Source organism: Sorex fumeus, unplaced genomic scaffold (assembly GCF_029834395.1).
Source record: "Sorex fumeus unplaced genomic scaffold, SorFum_2.1 ptg000007l, whole genome shotgun sequence".
Taxonomy (NCBI): domain Eukaryota; kingdom Metazoa; phylum Chordata; class Mammalia; order Eulipotyphla; family Soricidae; genus Sorex; species Sorex fumeus.
The window spans coordinates 2,778,762-2,794,407 of record NW_026606064.1 but is presented as its reverse complement, the minus strand read 5'-3'; the positions used below and the strand labels follow the sequence as shown (position 1 = coordinate 2,794,407).

The following is a 15,646-nucleotide window of genomic DNA, read 5'->3' as shown; positions in this document are numbered from 1 at the left end:
ACACACGAGACAAGGATTGAGCCAATTTTATTTAAATCTCAAATAAGATAGAGAATTTCAGTTGACAGCTGTTTTACAAACAATTTCACCTCATTTTCCCTGCTTAAGTAAGACTGATTTTTATTAGGATAAAAAAGTTTTATCTAAAGACCAAGACTTTGTGGTTTTGATGAAACATGTGACATTGACTTTAAGCCTTTAATTTTGTTTAAATCAGCATTTATTTAGAAGTGATAGCTCACTAATTCTGTAGGGTACATTATATTCCCTGGACACTTTTCAGTGGAGAGTTCCATACTGGGGGCTCCATTCTTTCCCACAATGTCTAATGAGTATTCACTCCGTCCTATGTGAAAATACCACATAGATAATTGCTCTAATTGCTCCAATATAATCAGTAGGACAGTTCTTTCTCTAAAATCTGGTGACGAAGATTGTTTTAGTTAAAATGTCCTTTTAGAGATTTGTTATTTATGTTCCTTTATTTATTTGGGGAATCTCAAGGTTTAAAACAAAGATGAAATCAAATTCTTATTTCTGAAGTGAGAGGAGATCCTAATCCTGTTTCCCAGGGCACTGTAAGATGGCATCATAGATGTAGGATGTCATTGGATTTACAGATCTTTGACTTCCAACAGGGTTACCATCCCGTAAACTCGTATTTTGAAAATATTTCAAGTTGAAAATGCTCCTTTTATCTAATTTATCAGCATCGCAACTCAGCCTAACCTACCTTAAATGTGCTTAGAGTACATATATTAGGCCTAGGGTTGGGCAAGAATCATCTAACATAAAGCCCATTTTACCACTGTTGAACTTCTCTTATAACTTACTGATCACTACATTGAAAGGGAAGACCAAAATTTTTATCTGCTTTAATGATAACTTGGCTAAAGAGGAGATGTACTTCTTCGCCTCTGGCCAGAATCACACAAAAAAAAAAATCAAAAATTGAAGTATGGGGCCAGGAATGTGATTCAGTGGTGAAGCGCATGCCTTGAATGTAAGTGATTGAATTCCTAGCATCCCGCTTCCCCCACCACCTCTGCCCCCATGTACACACAGTGTTCCTCATTGAATGTGTATTACTTTGTTTGTCTGTTTTGTTTCTGGCCCATATCTGGCGATGCTCAGAGGTTACTCCTAACTCTGTGCTCAGGCTTAATTCTGACAATACTTGGGGTACCATATGGAATGCTGGGGATTGAGCCCAGGTCAGCCATGTCCAATGCCCTACCCACTGTACTCTCTCCAGTCCCATGTATTACTTATAAAGTCAAAACATTCTTAAGTTGAACCATAAATGAGTCAAGGACCAGTGATCTTTTTGCTGGATGTCAATAGATGCAATAGTTGTGAAATATCTGTGCTAGTAAATGGTGTTTATTAGAATTTCAGCAAGTGACCTGGAAATTGTCAAAGCTAATATGTGGTGGGATGCTAGAGAGGGTGCCAGTAGTTAATGTGAGTGACATTGTCCAACAACTGAGTTGTGGTGAATTCGCAGGGGCAGCCATGCTAGATGCAGCATTGGGAATACCCAGAAGTGATGTTTTTAAGGGTTACAGCCTATACAAACGATTTTTGTGGCCAACTTCTGGTTCCCGTGCTAGTTAGATTCTCTCGGCTTCTCTTTTATACTCTGAGCTACCAGGCACCTTTGGAACAAATTCCCTTTCTACTTAGATTAAGAACTCTTGCTTGTAGAGCTGTCTTCACATCTTTATTCCTCATGCTATAGACCAGGGGATTCAGCATAGGGATCACGATGGTGTAGAACACAGAGAGGATCTTGTTATAGGCTGAAGCACTTTCGGGATTGGGCTGAACGTAGACAAGAAACACAGTTCCGTAGAAGAGGCATAGAGCAGTGAGATGGGAGGCACAGGTGGAGAAGGCCTTGCGTTGGGCCTCCGGTGACCTCATCCTATAGATTGTGACCAGGATGTAGCCATAAGAGACCAAGATGACTGAAATCGTTGGAACAGTGACTAAGGCTGAAAAGGAGAGCAAGATGATGTTGGCCACAGTTGTGTCTGAACAGGCCAATTGGAGCACCGGGGGGATGTCACAGAAATAGTGATCAATGATGTTGGGGCCACAATAGGGCAAGATGAAGACATTCCCTGTCTGTACAACTGATATGAACACTCCTCCAGCATAAGTGACCACCACTAGCTGAACACACAGTCTCTTAGACATGATGGTGTGGTACAGGAGAGGGTGGCAGATGGCCACAAATCGGTCATAGGCCATGATGGACAGGAGCAGACATTCCCCGGTGCCATGGGCGATCATGAGGGCCATCTGGACCACACAACCTGCAAAGGAGATGGATTGGTCGGTTGTCAGGAAGCTGATCAGCAGCCTGGGCGTGAAAATGGAGGAGTTGCAGATGTCCAGGAAGGAGAGCACGCTTAGGAGGAAGTACATGGGGGTGTGGAGGGCAGAGCTGGTGCGGATCAGGTCGATCATGCCCAGGTTGCCCACTAGCGTCACAGAGTAGATCAGCAGGAAGATGACAAAGAGCAGCTGTTTTTGGTCGTCCTTATCTGTGAGGCCCAAGAGGATGAATCTTGTTACTGTGGTTTGGTTCTGTGCCAATGCCATGCCTCTGGAGTGTTTTCCACGGGACCAGAAGCAGGGGTGGAGAAACATTAATGTCAACAATTTCATCTAAGAGATAACCTTCAAATTCTTCCACAAAATGAAAAGCCACAGGTATCTTGGATTGGTCAACTGCTCCCCAAATTCCGCATCAATTCCACCAAACTTCACCGCATCCCTTAGAATAATATCTGATTTTTTTTCAGCTTGCCCTATGTCCTCTGTGACACAATTTTATTTAACCTTTTTTTTTTTCATTTTCTTTTTGGACCACACCTGTTGGTACTCAGGGGTTACTCCTGGCTCTGCACTCAGGAATTAATCCTGGTGGTGCTCAGGGGACCATATGGGATGTTGGGGATCGAACCTGGTTCGGCCACGTGCAAGGCAAATGCCCTGCCTGCTGTCAATCACTCTAGCCTACTCTACCTTTTCTTTTTTCTTTTTTTTAAATTGAAATACTGCAGTTTAAAATACTGTTAATAACACACCCTCCACTAGAGTGTCCACTTTTTCCCACCTTGTCTCAGTGTCCACTCCCCTTGCCCAACCTCCCACCCTTGATAAGCTGTGTTCTGTAGACCAGTTCTCAGGCTCTGTTGCCTGTTCTTTTGCTTTTGTTTTTTTGCCACACCCAGCACTGGTCAGGACTTACTCCTGGCTCTGAGCTTAGTGAACACTCCAGGTGGGCTCAAGGGACCACATAGGGTGCTGGAAATCGAACCAGGCTTGGCTGCGTTCAAGGCAAATGCCCTACCTGCTGTACTATCTCTCTGGCCCCTCTGCTATTTTTTCTACCCGATTTTCAATATATCCTCTAGCAATTATGAACAATTGGCTTTTATAAGCACACCATAGTTTTGCCAAATGTCTATCTATGTCTTTTTATATACTATACTGTTTTGAAAAGTTATTTGGTTGTCCCCAAACCTACCTTAATATGTTCACCCTTTCTACTATCTTCAGGGTAGTTATTAATGGCTCTATATTTTAGCAGTAAAAATACCTATCTATGGCACAGCCATGGCTCCAGAAGCAAAAGGACTTAATCCAGAGCCCGGCAGCTTGCAGCAGAAAAGTGAATGGACCATGCTTTAAACTATGGCACCATGCCTCTCCGGGAGGGAAAGGGTGTTGCTCCCTTCTGCTTTACCCTCCCCCTCCCCCCCACTCCCAGCAGTAAGGTGGCTGCCACCTCAGAGCTTATAGGAAAGCCAGGTATGAACCGGCAGTGATGGGCAACTCCAGTCTCATGGGAAGGGGGACAGTACCGGCTGGTCCTTCACGCCCTACTGAGGTCACGAGTTGCCTCCCATGAGTGGCTCTAGCATAGCCATAACACCAGATGCACAGAAACCGATCTCGTAATTATCTGGCTCTTTGCAGAATTCCAAAATCCACATTATATGGTTCTCATAACCAGCTATAGAAAACAAAAGTATTTCACGATGACTTTTCAGCAATTCTGATTGTTGGAGTGGGGGGGGGGGATTCTAAACAATAATGGTGCATCTTTTGTTGAAATAATGGATGTAATCAATGTAGAGAAGAGTTAAGTAGAAATCATCTGCCTCATAGGCATTGGGAGGGGTGAGAGGGGGGTATATTGAGGTTCTTGGTGGTGAAAAATGAGTACTGGTGAGGGGAGAGGTGTTTGATCATTGTATGACCGAGACTTTGCTCGAGCGGGCCCAGTAACGTCTCCATTGGAGACTTTGTTGTTACTGTGTTTGGCATATCGAATACGTCACGGGGAGCTTGCCAGGCTCTGCCGGGCGGGCGAGATACTCTCGGTAGCTTGCCGGGCCCTCCGAGAGGGGCGGAGGAATCGAACTCGGGTCGGCCATGTTGGCTGCTGCAAGGCAAACGCCCTACCGCTGCAGCGGGCTGGAGTGATAGCACAGTGGTAGGGCGTTTGCCTTGCACGGAGAGCCCGGCAAGCTACCGAGAGTATCTCGCCCGCATGGCAGAGCCTGCGGGCTCCCCGTGACGTATTCGATATGCCAAACACAGTAACAACAAAATCTCCAATGGAGATGTTACTGGGCCTGCTTGAGCAAATCGACGAACAACGGGAGGGCCTTTACCTTTACCTTACCTATGACCGAGACTTAACCCTGAAAGTTTTGTAACTTTTCCCACAATAATTCAATATATAAATATTATATAAATATTATATAAATATAAGAAGAAAAAAAACCCTTTCTACCCTTATGGATTTTCTTACTCCTGGTTGGAGGAGAGTTACTGAATATCTCAATATTTTGTATCCTGGTATCTATCACAGTGTTGCTGTCAAAATATGATAGCAAAGTAATGATTTATTAGATTAAAGAGAAAAGTCTTTCTCTATCAATATACTGTTGTTCAGGCCAAACCATGTTTGCTCTGTTTGTCTCTTGGCTCTCATTTAAAACTCTTCAGCAAATTATTGGATCTACCTTCATTACATGTACTACTTCTTGCCCTTTCTTTGCAAGACACCATCATATCTTATTATTGAAATTGCTCTTAGCTGGCATGTCCTGCTTCCTTATTATGACGAACAGCAGGGGTGATTCTTGTTAGCACCCCGAACAAGGAATTCTCACATTGGTCTCTGCTTTGTAACTCTCTTTTACTGCTCTGCCCTCTTCCTGATCTTTCCTTTGTTTTTGCTGCACATTCCTACTGAGTCCCCTTAGCACAGGCCAGGCATGATTCAGGGCCTCTGCATGAACTGACCCCTCTCCAGGGAACTCTCTTGCTCCAGACAGCAGCATGATTCCTTCTCCCCCTGCTCTCTTGCCACCCCCAATTCTGAGATTAGGCACAGATACTGTGTGCTCTAAAACCTCCTTAAGTTTCCTATTCACAACTAAACCTCTCTTGTATCCCAGCACCCACTATCTCTCTTCTCTGTTGAGTTTTTTAATTTATTTATTTTTTTATTGTTTTGGGTTACACCCGGTGTTGCACAGGGGTTACTCCTGGCTCTGACTCAGGAATTACTCCTAGTGGTGCTTGGGGGATCATATGGGATGCTGGGAATCGAACCCAGGTCTGCCGTGTGCAAGGTAAACGCCCTATCCACTGTGCTATTGCTCCAGTGCCCTAGTTTTTCAAAGGAAATGGCGCTTACTGGGCCAGAGAGATAGTACAGAAGTTGAGGTGTTTGCTTTGTATGCAACTGTGGCTGCAAACCTGATTTGAATCCTTTGCGCTACATACCTGCAAACCTGATTTGAATCCTTTGCACTACATAGGTATGTCCTCCTGAGCATCACCAGGCATGGCCCAGAGCACAGAACCCTGATTATTACCAGGTGTGGCTCCTCCTAATGTCTCCCCATTCAATACTTTCTCCTAACATGTTTTATGCTCCATGTAAACATGTTATTTGGGGAAATTGGATTTTGATCTTAGGATGCAAGAAACAAGCAATTGTGTTTATTGTTGTTCCTTTTTTGGGGAGAAGGGGCATCCCTTGAGTGCTCAGGGCTTTCTCATAGCTCTGAGCTCAGGGATCACTCCTGACAGACTCAGGGACCATATGGGTGCCAGGGATGAAACCCGGGTCGGCCGGATGTAAAGCAAACTCCCTACCCGCTGTATTATCAGTCTGGCCCCATCATTGCTATTTCTTCAGTAACTGGCACATCAATAAACAATTCTTGAATGGAACCAACAGTGCATGGACTCTGGAATATCATGACAAAAACAGCAGCAGTAGCGGCAACAACAACAAATGGAAGGAAAGGGGGACAAACAGCCATGTTTGGTGCTGAATGGATGAGAGGTCTAAAGAAGAAACAGCCTCTTTAAGGAAAATTGACTGCAAAGAGGAAAGTTACCACACAAACAATGAATAACAGAATTATATTTACCATAACTGAGAGATAAAACATGGAGGACAAAGAACTGAGAGATAGGGGCTGGAGCAATAGCACAGCGGGTAGAGCATTTGTCTTGCACGCAGCCGACCCTGGTTTGATCCCCAGCATCCCATATGGTCCCCCAAGCACCGCCAGGAGTAATTCCTGAGTGCAGAGCCAGGAGTAACCCCTGAGCATCGCAGGGTGTGACCCAAAAAAGAGAGAGAGAGAGAGAGAAAAAAAAAGAACTGAGAGATAGCTCAAAGGGGTGGGGTCTATGCCCTGAGTTCCATCCTTGGCACTGCATGGCTGAACACCACTGTGGGTGACCCTGATGAGTCCTGGGTATCATCAGGTATAAACTTTTGAGCTTGAGCATTGTCCTGGCTGCCCCATACCAATGGGAAAACCTCACGCCCCCCTCCCCAAAGTTGTTCAAGAATATAAGAATTGAATATGAGTAACGTTGAAAGATGATGCCTTGGGTCATGGACTCAATTCTGGCTGATAGTTGGGGGTTGTAATATCTTGGGGGTCTGTAGTGGAAGGTCTACTTATAGGAAGGGGTTCAACTGGTTACTACTCTAGATGGGGTGAAGCTTTCAAGGAAGAGCATTTAGTCTCTCCCAGTCTTAAAGTTTTTGGCCAAATCCCTGAAACCAAACTCCTTGAATCTGACAAACTTAAAATTGCATAATTAATGCAAATTATGCATATAGTTTGCAGGATAAGTCTTGTCATATGGTCGTATGCTTTTACACCCTATATTGATAATCTTGTGTGAGATTTGTATAGAAGGCAATCCTCTTTGTGACAATCATATTACTTAATGTGAACTTGGAACGCACACTTGAATATGTATACTATTTAAGATGTTGAAGCATTAAAGGTGTCTGCTTAATTTGATTTGAAATATGGAGGATGATTAGCTAAATGCAGTTAACTAAATTGATGTTTGATTTGACTGCTAAATGAAGATCATTTGCTTTATTTAAATGTGTACTTTTCATTCAGTAATTACAAAAAATTGCTTAAATGCTTAAGAAGGTTTTTGAAGGACTGGAAAAATCAGGCGTGTTACATTTGTGATTGTTGTTGAAAAAGTTTAATAGCAATTAATCAACTTTATATATATAAAATTTGTATATATGTTTATATATTCAAGTTTAGATGTTTAGGATTATTTGCTTCCATATGGTTTTTGGTGTGTGACTTTATTCTGAATTGTTTGAAAGGTTTTCATTGTGATCATTACTAAAATTATTTGTTAGCATTTAATTCTTGAAATTTTGATCTTAGGGAACATTAGCCAAAGCATGGTCGCTTAAAATTTTAACTCAAACATTACTTAATATAATTAAGCTTATCGTATTAGGGCTGGAGCGATAGCACAGAGGGCTGATGCGATAGCACAGAGGGCTGGAGCGATAGCACAGTGGTAGGGCATTTGCCTTGCGCGCAGCCAGCCCGGCCAAGCCAGGTTAGATTCCTCCGCCCCTCTTGGAGAGCTCGGCAGAGCTCGGCAAGCTACCGAGAGTATCTCACCCGCATGGAAAAGTGCGGCAAAGCCTGACAAGCTACCGTGATGTATTCATTATGCCAAACATAGTAACAACAAGTCTCAAAATGGAGACGTTACTGAGTCCACTCGAGCAAAATCGATGAACAACGAGAGGACAGTTTCAGTGTCATCGTATTAGGAAATTGCATTTAATGGCATAAGAAAAACCAAGTTATATCTTTAAAATTTAAAACTTAAGGGGGTCTAGAGTGATAGTACAGCAGGTAAAGTGCTTACCTTGTATGCACCTAATCTAAGTTTTATTTCTGGTATCCCACATGGTTCTCTGAGCATTGCCAGGAGTAATTCCTGAGTGAAGAGCTAGGAGTAACACTTGAGTATTGCTGCATGTGGTACACCCCCAAAAATAAAATTTAAAATAAAATCTATTAACAAACTAATGGCTTTAGTATATTTCTGTGCTCCAAAAAGTAGGACTTCAAAAAAGGTTTTTGTAGGGTAGGATAAATAGTACAGCGGGTAATGCACTTGCCTTGTACATGACTGACTCAGGTTCAATCTCTCTCTGGTACCAAATATGGTTTCCTGTATGACCAGGAGTGATCTCTGAGCACAAAGTCAGGACTAAGCCTTGAGTATAGCTAGGTGTAGTCCCCAAACAAAAAACAAACAAAATTCCAAGGATTTGGCATCATTTAATAGAAGGTGCTTGTAACGTGGCGCATTATGGGAACTTAAACTTGTAAATTTGGGGGTACAAAAGAGATGAAGGAATTATGGGACTGAGAAAATGAATTCTCTTAAGAAAGGGCCTGAGAGCACAGTGTGGTGGAGGAAATGATTCCAGAAGCTGACAGCTACAGGCATAGTTCTCTGTGTTCATAGTTTATGATGTAATACCATTGGAGAGGACAGATTTTACTCATCTGTGAGAGCTGAAGGCAAGTCTTAGCTGGGTTTCTGGAAATTATGGGAGGACCGAGATGTTAACAACAGAGGTACTTTGAAAAGAACAAAGTGCCAAAAACAAGCCTGGATCATTGTTTAGGAAGGAAGGAATATCATGATGGAGGAAATATTCATTGGGCGTTTATATTGGGCTGTGCCTAAGTCATTCTGACCTCCTTTAAGAAGTGAGTGGCCAGTGGCAGGGTGGGATGGGGGGGGATGGGTGTGGGAGGGATACTGGTATCCATGGTGGTGGAAAATGGGCACTGGTGGAGGGATGGGTATTTGATCATTGTATAATCAAAACCCAAGCACAAAAATTTGTAAATCTACAACTGTACCTCATGGTGTTTCACTAATAAAAAAAACTAAAAAAAAAAAAAAAAAAAAGAAGTGAGTGGCCTGTATGAAGTCACAAACAGATCAATGGTTATCAGAAACTGGATGACAAATGAAGAGGTGCTGACATAATTGCCTCATCTTTGTGTAGAATCATCATCTCAGGAAACAACAGAAATAACAAGCAAGCCGGAGTAATTACTTAATGGAAACCAAGAGATTAAATAGGGTAAGAGAAAAAATATGATAAAACTCAGTAATTTCGCCTGATCAGGTGTCTCAGTCAGAAATCATGTGGGCAACGCTCGGGATGGGAGATGTGAGCTGAAAATAGACTATGGACCGAGCATGATGGCCACTCAATACCTATATTGCAAACCACAACACCCAAAAGGAGAGAGAGAGCAAAAGGGAATGCCTTGCCACAGAGGCGAGGTGGTGGGGGAGTGGGGGTTGTGGGAAGGATACTGGGATCATTGTTCGTGGAGAAGGGGCACTGGTGGAGGGAGGGGTACTTGATCATTGTATGACTGAAACGTAAGCATGAAAGTTTGTAAGTCTGTAACTGTACCTCATGGTGATTCACTAAAAAAATAAAAATAAAGAAATAAGTAAAAAGAAATCATGTGGGCAAACAAAAAAGTTCTAAATAGAGGATGTGGTTCTTTCAAGATGTTTTAGAGGAAGTTATTGTTCCCACATCCAAGATTCCTTGCTACAGATTAGATCTTGATTCTCCAAAGAGAGAAAGGCCCTCTTTATCCACCCATTCTCTGAGGGTGACCCAGGTGGGTAGTATTTTTTCCACTGACAGAGAATTTGGACCAGCTGTTCTTGTCCTCTGCCACAGGTTTTTGGGAACTCATGGGGAGACTGGGATCTCTCAGGACCTCCAGACTTTGCACACCATTTGGGGTTTTCCCAGCAATGACACAGATAGTGTGACCCTGAGCCCTGTTTCAAAAATTATCTCTACCCAGGGACTTGGCAAGAGGATGGTGGAAAGTGTTTGCTGAATGAATCAACTTCACTGAAACTCCGGGTGGCTAGAGGTGTAGAAAGAAGAGCAAGGAGGATTATATTTCACTTTTAGTTTCTAGTTTTTTTGAACAGGAAATATGTGTCTATAGCATAGCATTCAAAAGGGAAAACAGTGAAAAATAAGTTCTCCTGAGCTTTCCCTTCCTAACTCCCCAGTCACTTAGCTTCTGTCTTCAGAAACGACCTGCTTCTTGTGTATCTTCTCATGATTAGTCATGGTTTATATAATGAATAGGTATGCATATATATGTGTGTGTATCTATGCACATATATATTTAGTTTTTCTTCAAAAAATAGAAATGGTTGTTTAAAATTTTATGCATGATTCTATATGTTAAGCATTAAAAAAAGATAACAATCTAACAACTTGTCTTGGGATCTTTCGATATCATTAATTAGGTGCTTGGGGAAAAGAAAATTGATGTTTCTCAGAGGGGCCCTATCTGGCTTTCTGTTGTTCCTTTTTCTCCTTCTTTCTCCCCAGATGGGACAGGTGCTCCCAAGCTGTGGTGATTGATCTTTAGCACCTGAACATCAAAGTGTGTCCTGCACACCTGCAGCCGTGACATGACTCAGTGCCCCGTAGAAATGCAGAATCTGCTTTGCTTGAACCTCCTCCTCAGTCAGAACTGCATTTTAACAAGATCTGCTGCAGAGTCCTATTATGGTTAGGGTTGGAGACATTCTGACTAGCACCCTAGAGGATTTAGCTCGTTTGTCAGTTGTATGCTTTGGTGAGGAACAGAGAGAAAGGAGCGTCTTGATCCCTAGTTGTAAAATTTCTTAATAGGGACTTCTGTGTAGAGGCAGAACCTGAAAGTGACTGCTCCTTTGATCCGAATGTGACTGTGGAAGGCTGATGAGGGGTGTGACATGAAGCAGTAGTTCTCAAGGACAACCCTGAGAATCAGACACCTTCAGCAGAGCCGTAGGACAGTTCCTTGAATAGGAGAAACTCTCAGAGTTATATCTGTGTCTAAAGAACAGAGATTAGCAGTTGATTGAAATATCTTTTTATGATTTTATTTTGTTCTTGTGTGCCACATCTAGTCATGCTCAGGCCACATCTCTTGTCTCTGTATGCTGGAATCACTCTTGGAAGATTCCAGGGACAGAACTGAGCTAGCTGCATACAAGGCAAATACTTTGGTCTAGCCACTGTATTGTCTTTCTAGCCCTTTTTAGTTTTTAAAACCGTTTCATGTAAATGAATGGATAGAGAAGTGTTGAACTTTAATATCCAAGGCTACCAGATAGCCTCATGCACAGATTCTCAGATGACTAACAACTTTTTCTTCCCTATTTTTGCCACACCTGGAGGTGGTCAAGGCTTACTCCTGGCTCTGCATTCAGGAATGACTCGGCAGGTCTCAGTGAACCATATGGAGGGCTGCATACGGAACCAGGGTCTACCACGTGCAAGGCAAACACCCTACCCGCTGTACTATCTCTCTGTCCCAGGTCTGAGAACTAATGGGTCTGAAATCTGGAACACAGAAGGGTAGGCAGGAGGATACACAGACTTTGAATGTTTGGATAAAAAACTCATCTCCTAAGAGTGATGACAAACATCCAGGTGGCCTGAGAAGCTGCATGAGAAATTCCATATGCCTTTCCTGCCCACCCCCAGGCCACCATAAGCACATCACTTACTAAGACCCTTTCACTTTCTTTAAGACCACTTTCTTCCCCCTGCTACTGGCTCCCAGGCCTGGTAGCTCATTTCTGGAGAGCATTATTATTCTATATATAGATGCTGCAATGGTCCTGACAATTCAGATTCTTCTCTGCATTGATATTGTTATGATCCCAGCTGATGAAAAGGTTGGGAGGTGCTTTGGGATAGAAGAACACCTCATTGATGTTCAAAGGCAAAGGCTATAGAGAAAGTGACTTAGGTTATTGTATAAGCAGTTCTGTGAAAGGCAAAAACAGATGAAGGAATGGCTGTGCTAGAATACCTGACTTATTAGAATTAGGTGGTTCTGTGTAGGATAACACTGTTTTGTCCTTCCTGCATAGCCTCAGGTAGTTTAGGTTTATTGGGTTGCTCTCATCACAGTGCTCCCATTCCTCTGTGTTTATTTGTAACTTCTTTCTTTGTGCTCTGTTGACTTGTAAATATTGTTTTTCTCTTCTCCCTAAGTCCTTTTTATAGTTTATTCAGAGCAATGTTCTTTTTGTATGGACACAAGAAGACAGTATATGCTATGTTTTTGTTATGTGACTCTTAGTGATATTTTCCTCCTGGGCATCTGTTCTCTCACCTAAGCCTCAGCTGCCCTTTCTTCCTAGCACCCCCAAAAGCAGGGTCTCAATGAGGGACTGGATGGAACCAGGCAAGCAGTAAACTATGTGCTACCGTGACATCGAGATGGGTCTGGCCAAAGCGCCATAATGCTTAACTGTAAGTTTAAGAGCTTGGTCATGGACAAATGCTGTCATGATCCAAAAAGTAATAACTAGATTTGGACCCTACTAGGGTTAGGAATGATTAATCTGGCCTGAGCACTGTAGTGTGAGTCTGTGGCAAGATGTTCCCAGGAGAGCTGCCCTACAAGCCTTGATGTTATCTCTTACTGTGTCCATACAAAAATAACTAGTATTGAGATGTTGATAGAGTTATTGGACTGAGGAAAGGAGAAAAACACCTTAGGAGGTATTTTGCCCTTGGGCAGTCAGGAAGGGCTTTGGAATACCTTTTAGGTGGTGTTCTCCTTGAACTTGGTGGACCCTCAGGAAGGGCTTTCTTATGTTGATTTTGCTACCTGACTGGGTGCAGTGTCAGCCCAGAGTGCTGGGGAGTTGGAGAGGCAAGAGTGTTGGAGAAAGAGAGAGAGCAGGTGGCAAGATGGACTGCGGAGAGGCTAGCAAGGAGTACAGAGAGAAGAATGTAAAAGAAGAATATAGTAGCAAGCATGTGGAGAGAGAGAGAGAGAGCCCAGGCTGCAGATGGAACAGAGAGATGAGCGGGAGAGACAGAAGGAGACAGGAATGAGGGGCAGTGTGAGACTAGAATGGGAGGCTCGGAGAGACTGGGGCAGGCGCGTGGGGAGAATGGAATAAACGGCATCTGATCAATAAACCGGCTTGGCCCTCATTTCGTCCACCATCTGCCCCATGGCCTGGGCCCCCCCAGCTGGGGGAGCGTCCCGGGCCCACCCCAAATGCGGGCAGCTAGGGGAAGAACCGTTGGGGCCTCCTCCTGGCCACCCTCAAAGAGTTTATACAGTCCTGATTACATACCTCTGAAATAGGATATAAATTTGGGTACTGAATCAAGCCAGATTTGGGACTACTTTGCTGTCCTTCTTTTTTTTTTTTGGCCAGATGCAATGTTTCTTTGCGCTTACTCTTGGATCTGCACACTCAGGAATCACTCCTGGCAGGTTTAGGGACCACATGTGGTGCTGGGGATTGAACCTGGGTTGTCTTTGTGCAAGCAAACACTCTACTGGCTGTACTTTTGCTTCCTGGATCTGGAACTACTTTGGGTCTTCTTCTTTTTTTTTTTTTTGGCTTTTTGGGTCACACCCAGTGATGCACAGGGCTTACTTCTGGCGGTGCTCAGGGATTCTGGGAATTGAACCCGGGTTGGCAGTGTGCAAGGCAAACACCCTACCCGCTGTACTATCACTCCAGCCGGTACTTTGGGTCTTTACTTGTGGTTCTGAAGCCTTCTCCGGCAAGGAGCCCTGGGGACCCGGTGACTTTAGAACAGTTCCTGCAAGTGAATCTTTGAGCCCTTTTTTGATTGTCAACTAGCCTTTCTCTCAAACTTTCCTCTTAAAGTGGGTCCTCTTCCTCCTTCCACTCTGTTAACTAAATTGTATTATTGAAATGAACTTCCTCCCAATAAATCATATCGTAATGGTATTCAATGGACTTAACTCATGGAATAAAACATCTACATAAAGGTCCTGTTCGGCATTTTTCTTTTTCTTTTTGAGTCACACCTGGTAGTGCTCAGGGCTTACCCCTGGTTCTGAGCTCAGGGATCACTCTTTGTGGTACTTGCAAAGCCATATGGAATGCTGGAGATCCAACTTAGGTTGGCCGCATGCAAGGCAGCCACTGTCCTATCTCTGTTCTCTGTTAATATTCTTTTTCTTTTTTCTTTTTTTTTTGGGGGCCACACCCAGTGATGCTCAGGGGTTACTCCTGGTTCTGCACCCAGGAGTTACTCATGGCAGTACTTGGGGAACCATGTAGGATGTAGGAGATTGAACCATGTAGGATTTTGGGGATTGATCCTGGGTTGGCTGTGAGCAAGGCAAATGCCCTATCTGCTATGGTATCTCTCCAGCCCCTCTATCTGTTAATATTCTTGAGATTGACACTGACACAAGGTTGCTATGCATACTGCCTAGCTGCCAAGAGCATGGGACTTGATGTGGGTGACTTTGGAATCCTAACCCCAGGGCCAGCCCTTGCTAGTTTGGTGAACTTGGCAAGTCAATGAACACATTCAGGTTTGTCTTCTGCAAAGTTGGAATTTATAGTTCCAACCACGAGGTTTGTTATGAGGATTAAGGACCTTTGCAACACTCGCCATGTTTGGCAGAGAACCACTCCTCAAAGTTGGTTCTTATTTCTCAATGGGGGCTTAACAGACTGGGGGGAAAGAAAAGAAGGTGGGGGTTTTCTGTGAACACACTCACCTGTGGAGAAGCAGGAACCATCTGAATCCAGCCCCTGGGTGTCACCTTCTCTCTCTGTGCTTTTGGCTCCCTGTGACCAGCACTGAGGAAGGTTTTCTCAGAGTCCTGCTGACCTCTGGATCTCTCCTCTCTGGGATACTTCTGGATGAGTCTTATCTGGCTTTTCCATCTGGACCTGTGAGGATTGGCTCTCTGTGGAGAATCCCAAGGGTGGTGTTCAGGATGTAGAGGACTTGATGTTGACTATGGAATTCCTGTCGGTGTGTGAGCCTGGGAGCCTCTGGGTTGATAGTTTAGTGCTGATACTCTTCATGGACAACATCTTTCCCGGGGGGGCCCTGAAGTTAAGTTTAATGAGTGCAAGACTCCAGGGAGGGAGCATTACACAGAAACACTTTTCATAGTGCTCACACAATATCATCTTCCTAGGGGCTGGAGGCAATTAATTTTGTTCCCTCGTTAGCTACAGAGATGTTGTTAGGGATCTTCACCCCCCCCCTTTTTTTTATAAGATTCACCACAGATCTAATAAACTCACAAATATTTTTTCTGATTAGGGACTCACCATCACCTTTATCATGATTATAACTCTAATAACAATCATGGTTAAGCAATAACTTGTATATTTCTTAGTATTTTCTTTATACAATTCTTTGGATGAAGAAAATTCTTTG

The 15,646-nt window shown here is 43.5% G+C and overlaps 1 protein-coding gene across 1 annotated transcript; it reads right to left on the bottom strand.

Annotated features, from left to right (window-relative positions):
- Positions 1–1,647: 1,647 nt before the first annotated feature.
- Positions 1,648–2,610, bottom strand: LOC130041847 (olfactory receptor 476-like). Its single transcript, XM_056134121.1, has one exon. It carries the CDS (start codon positions 2,608–2,610, stop codon positions 1,648–1,650), a length of 963 nt encoding a protein of 320 aa, XP_055990096.1.
- Between the last annotated feature and the right edge of the window lie 13,036 nt (positions 2,611–15,646).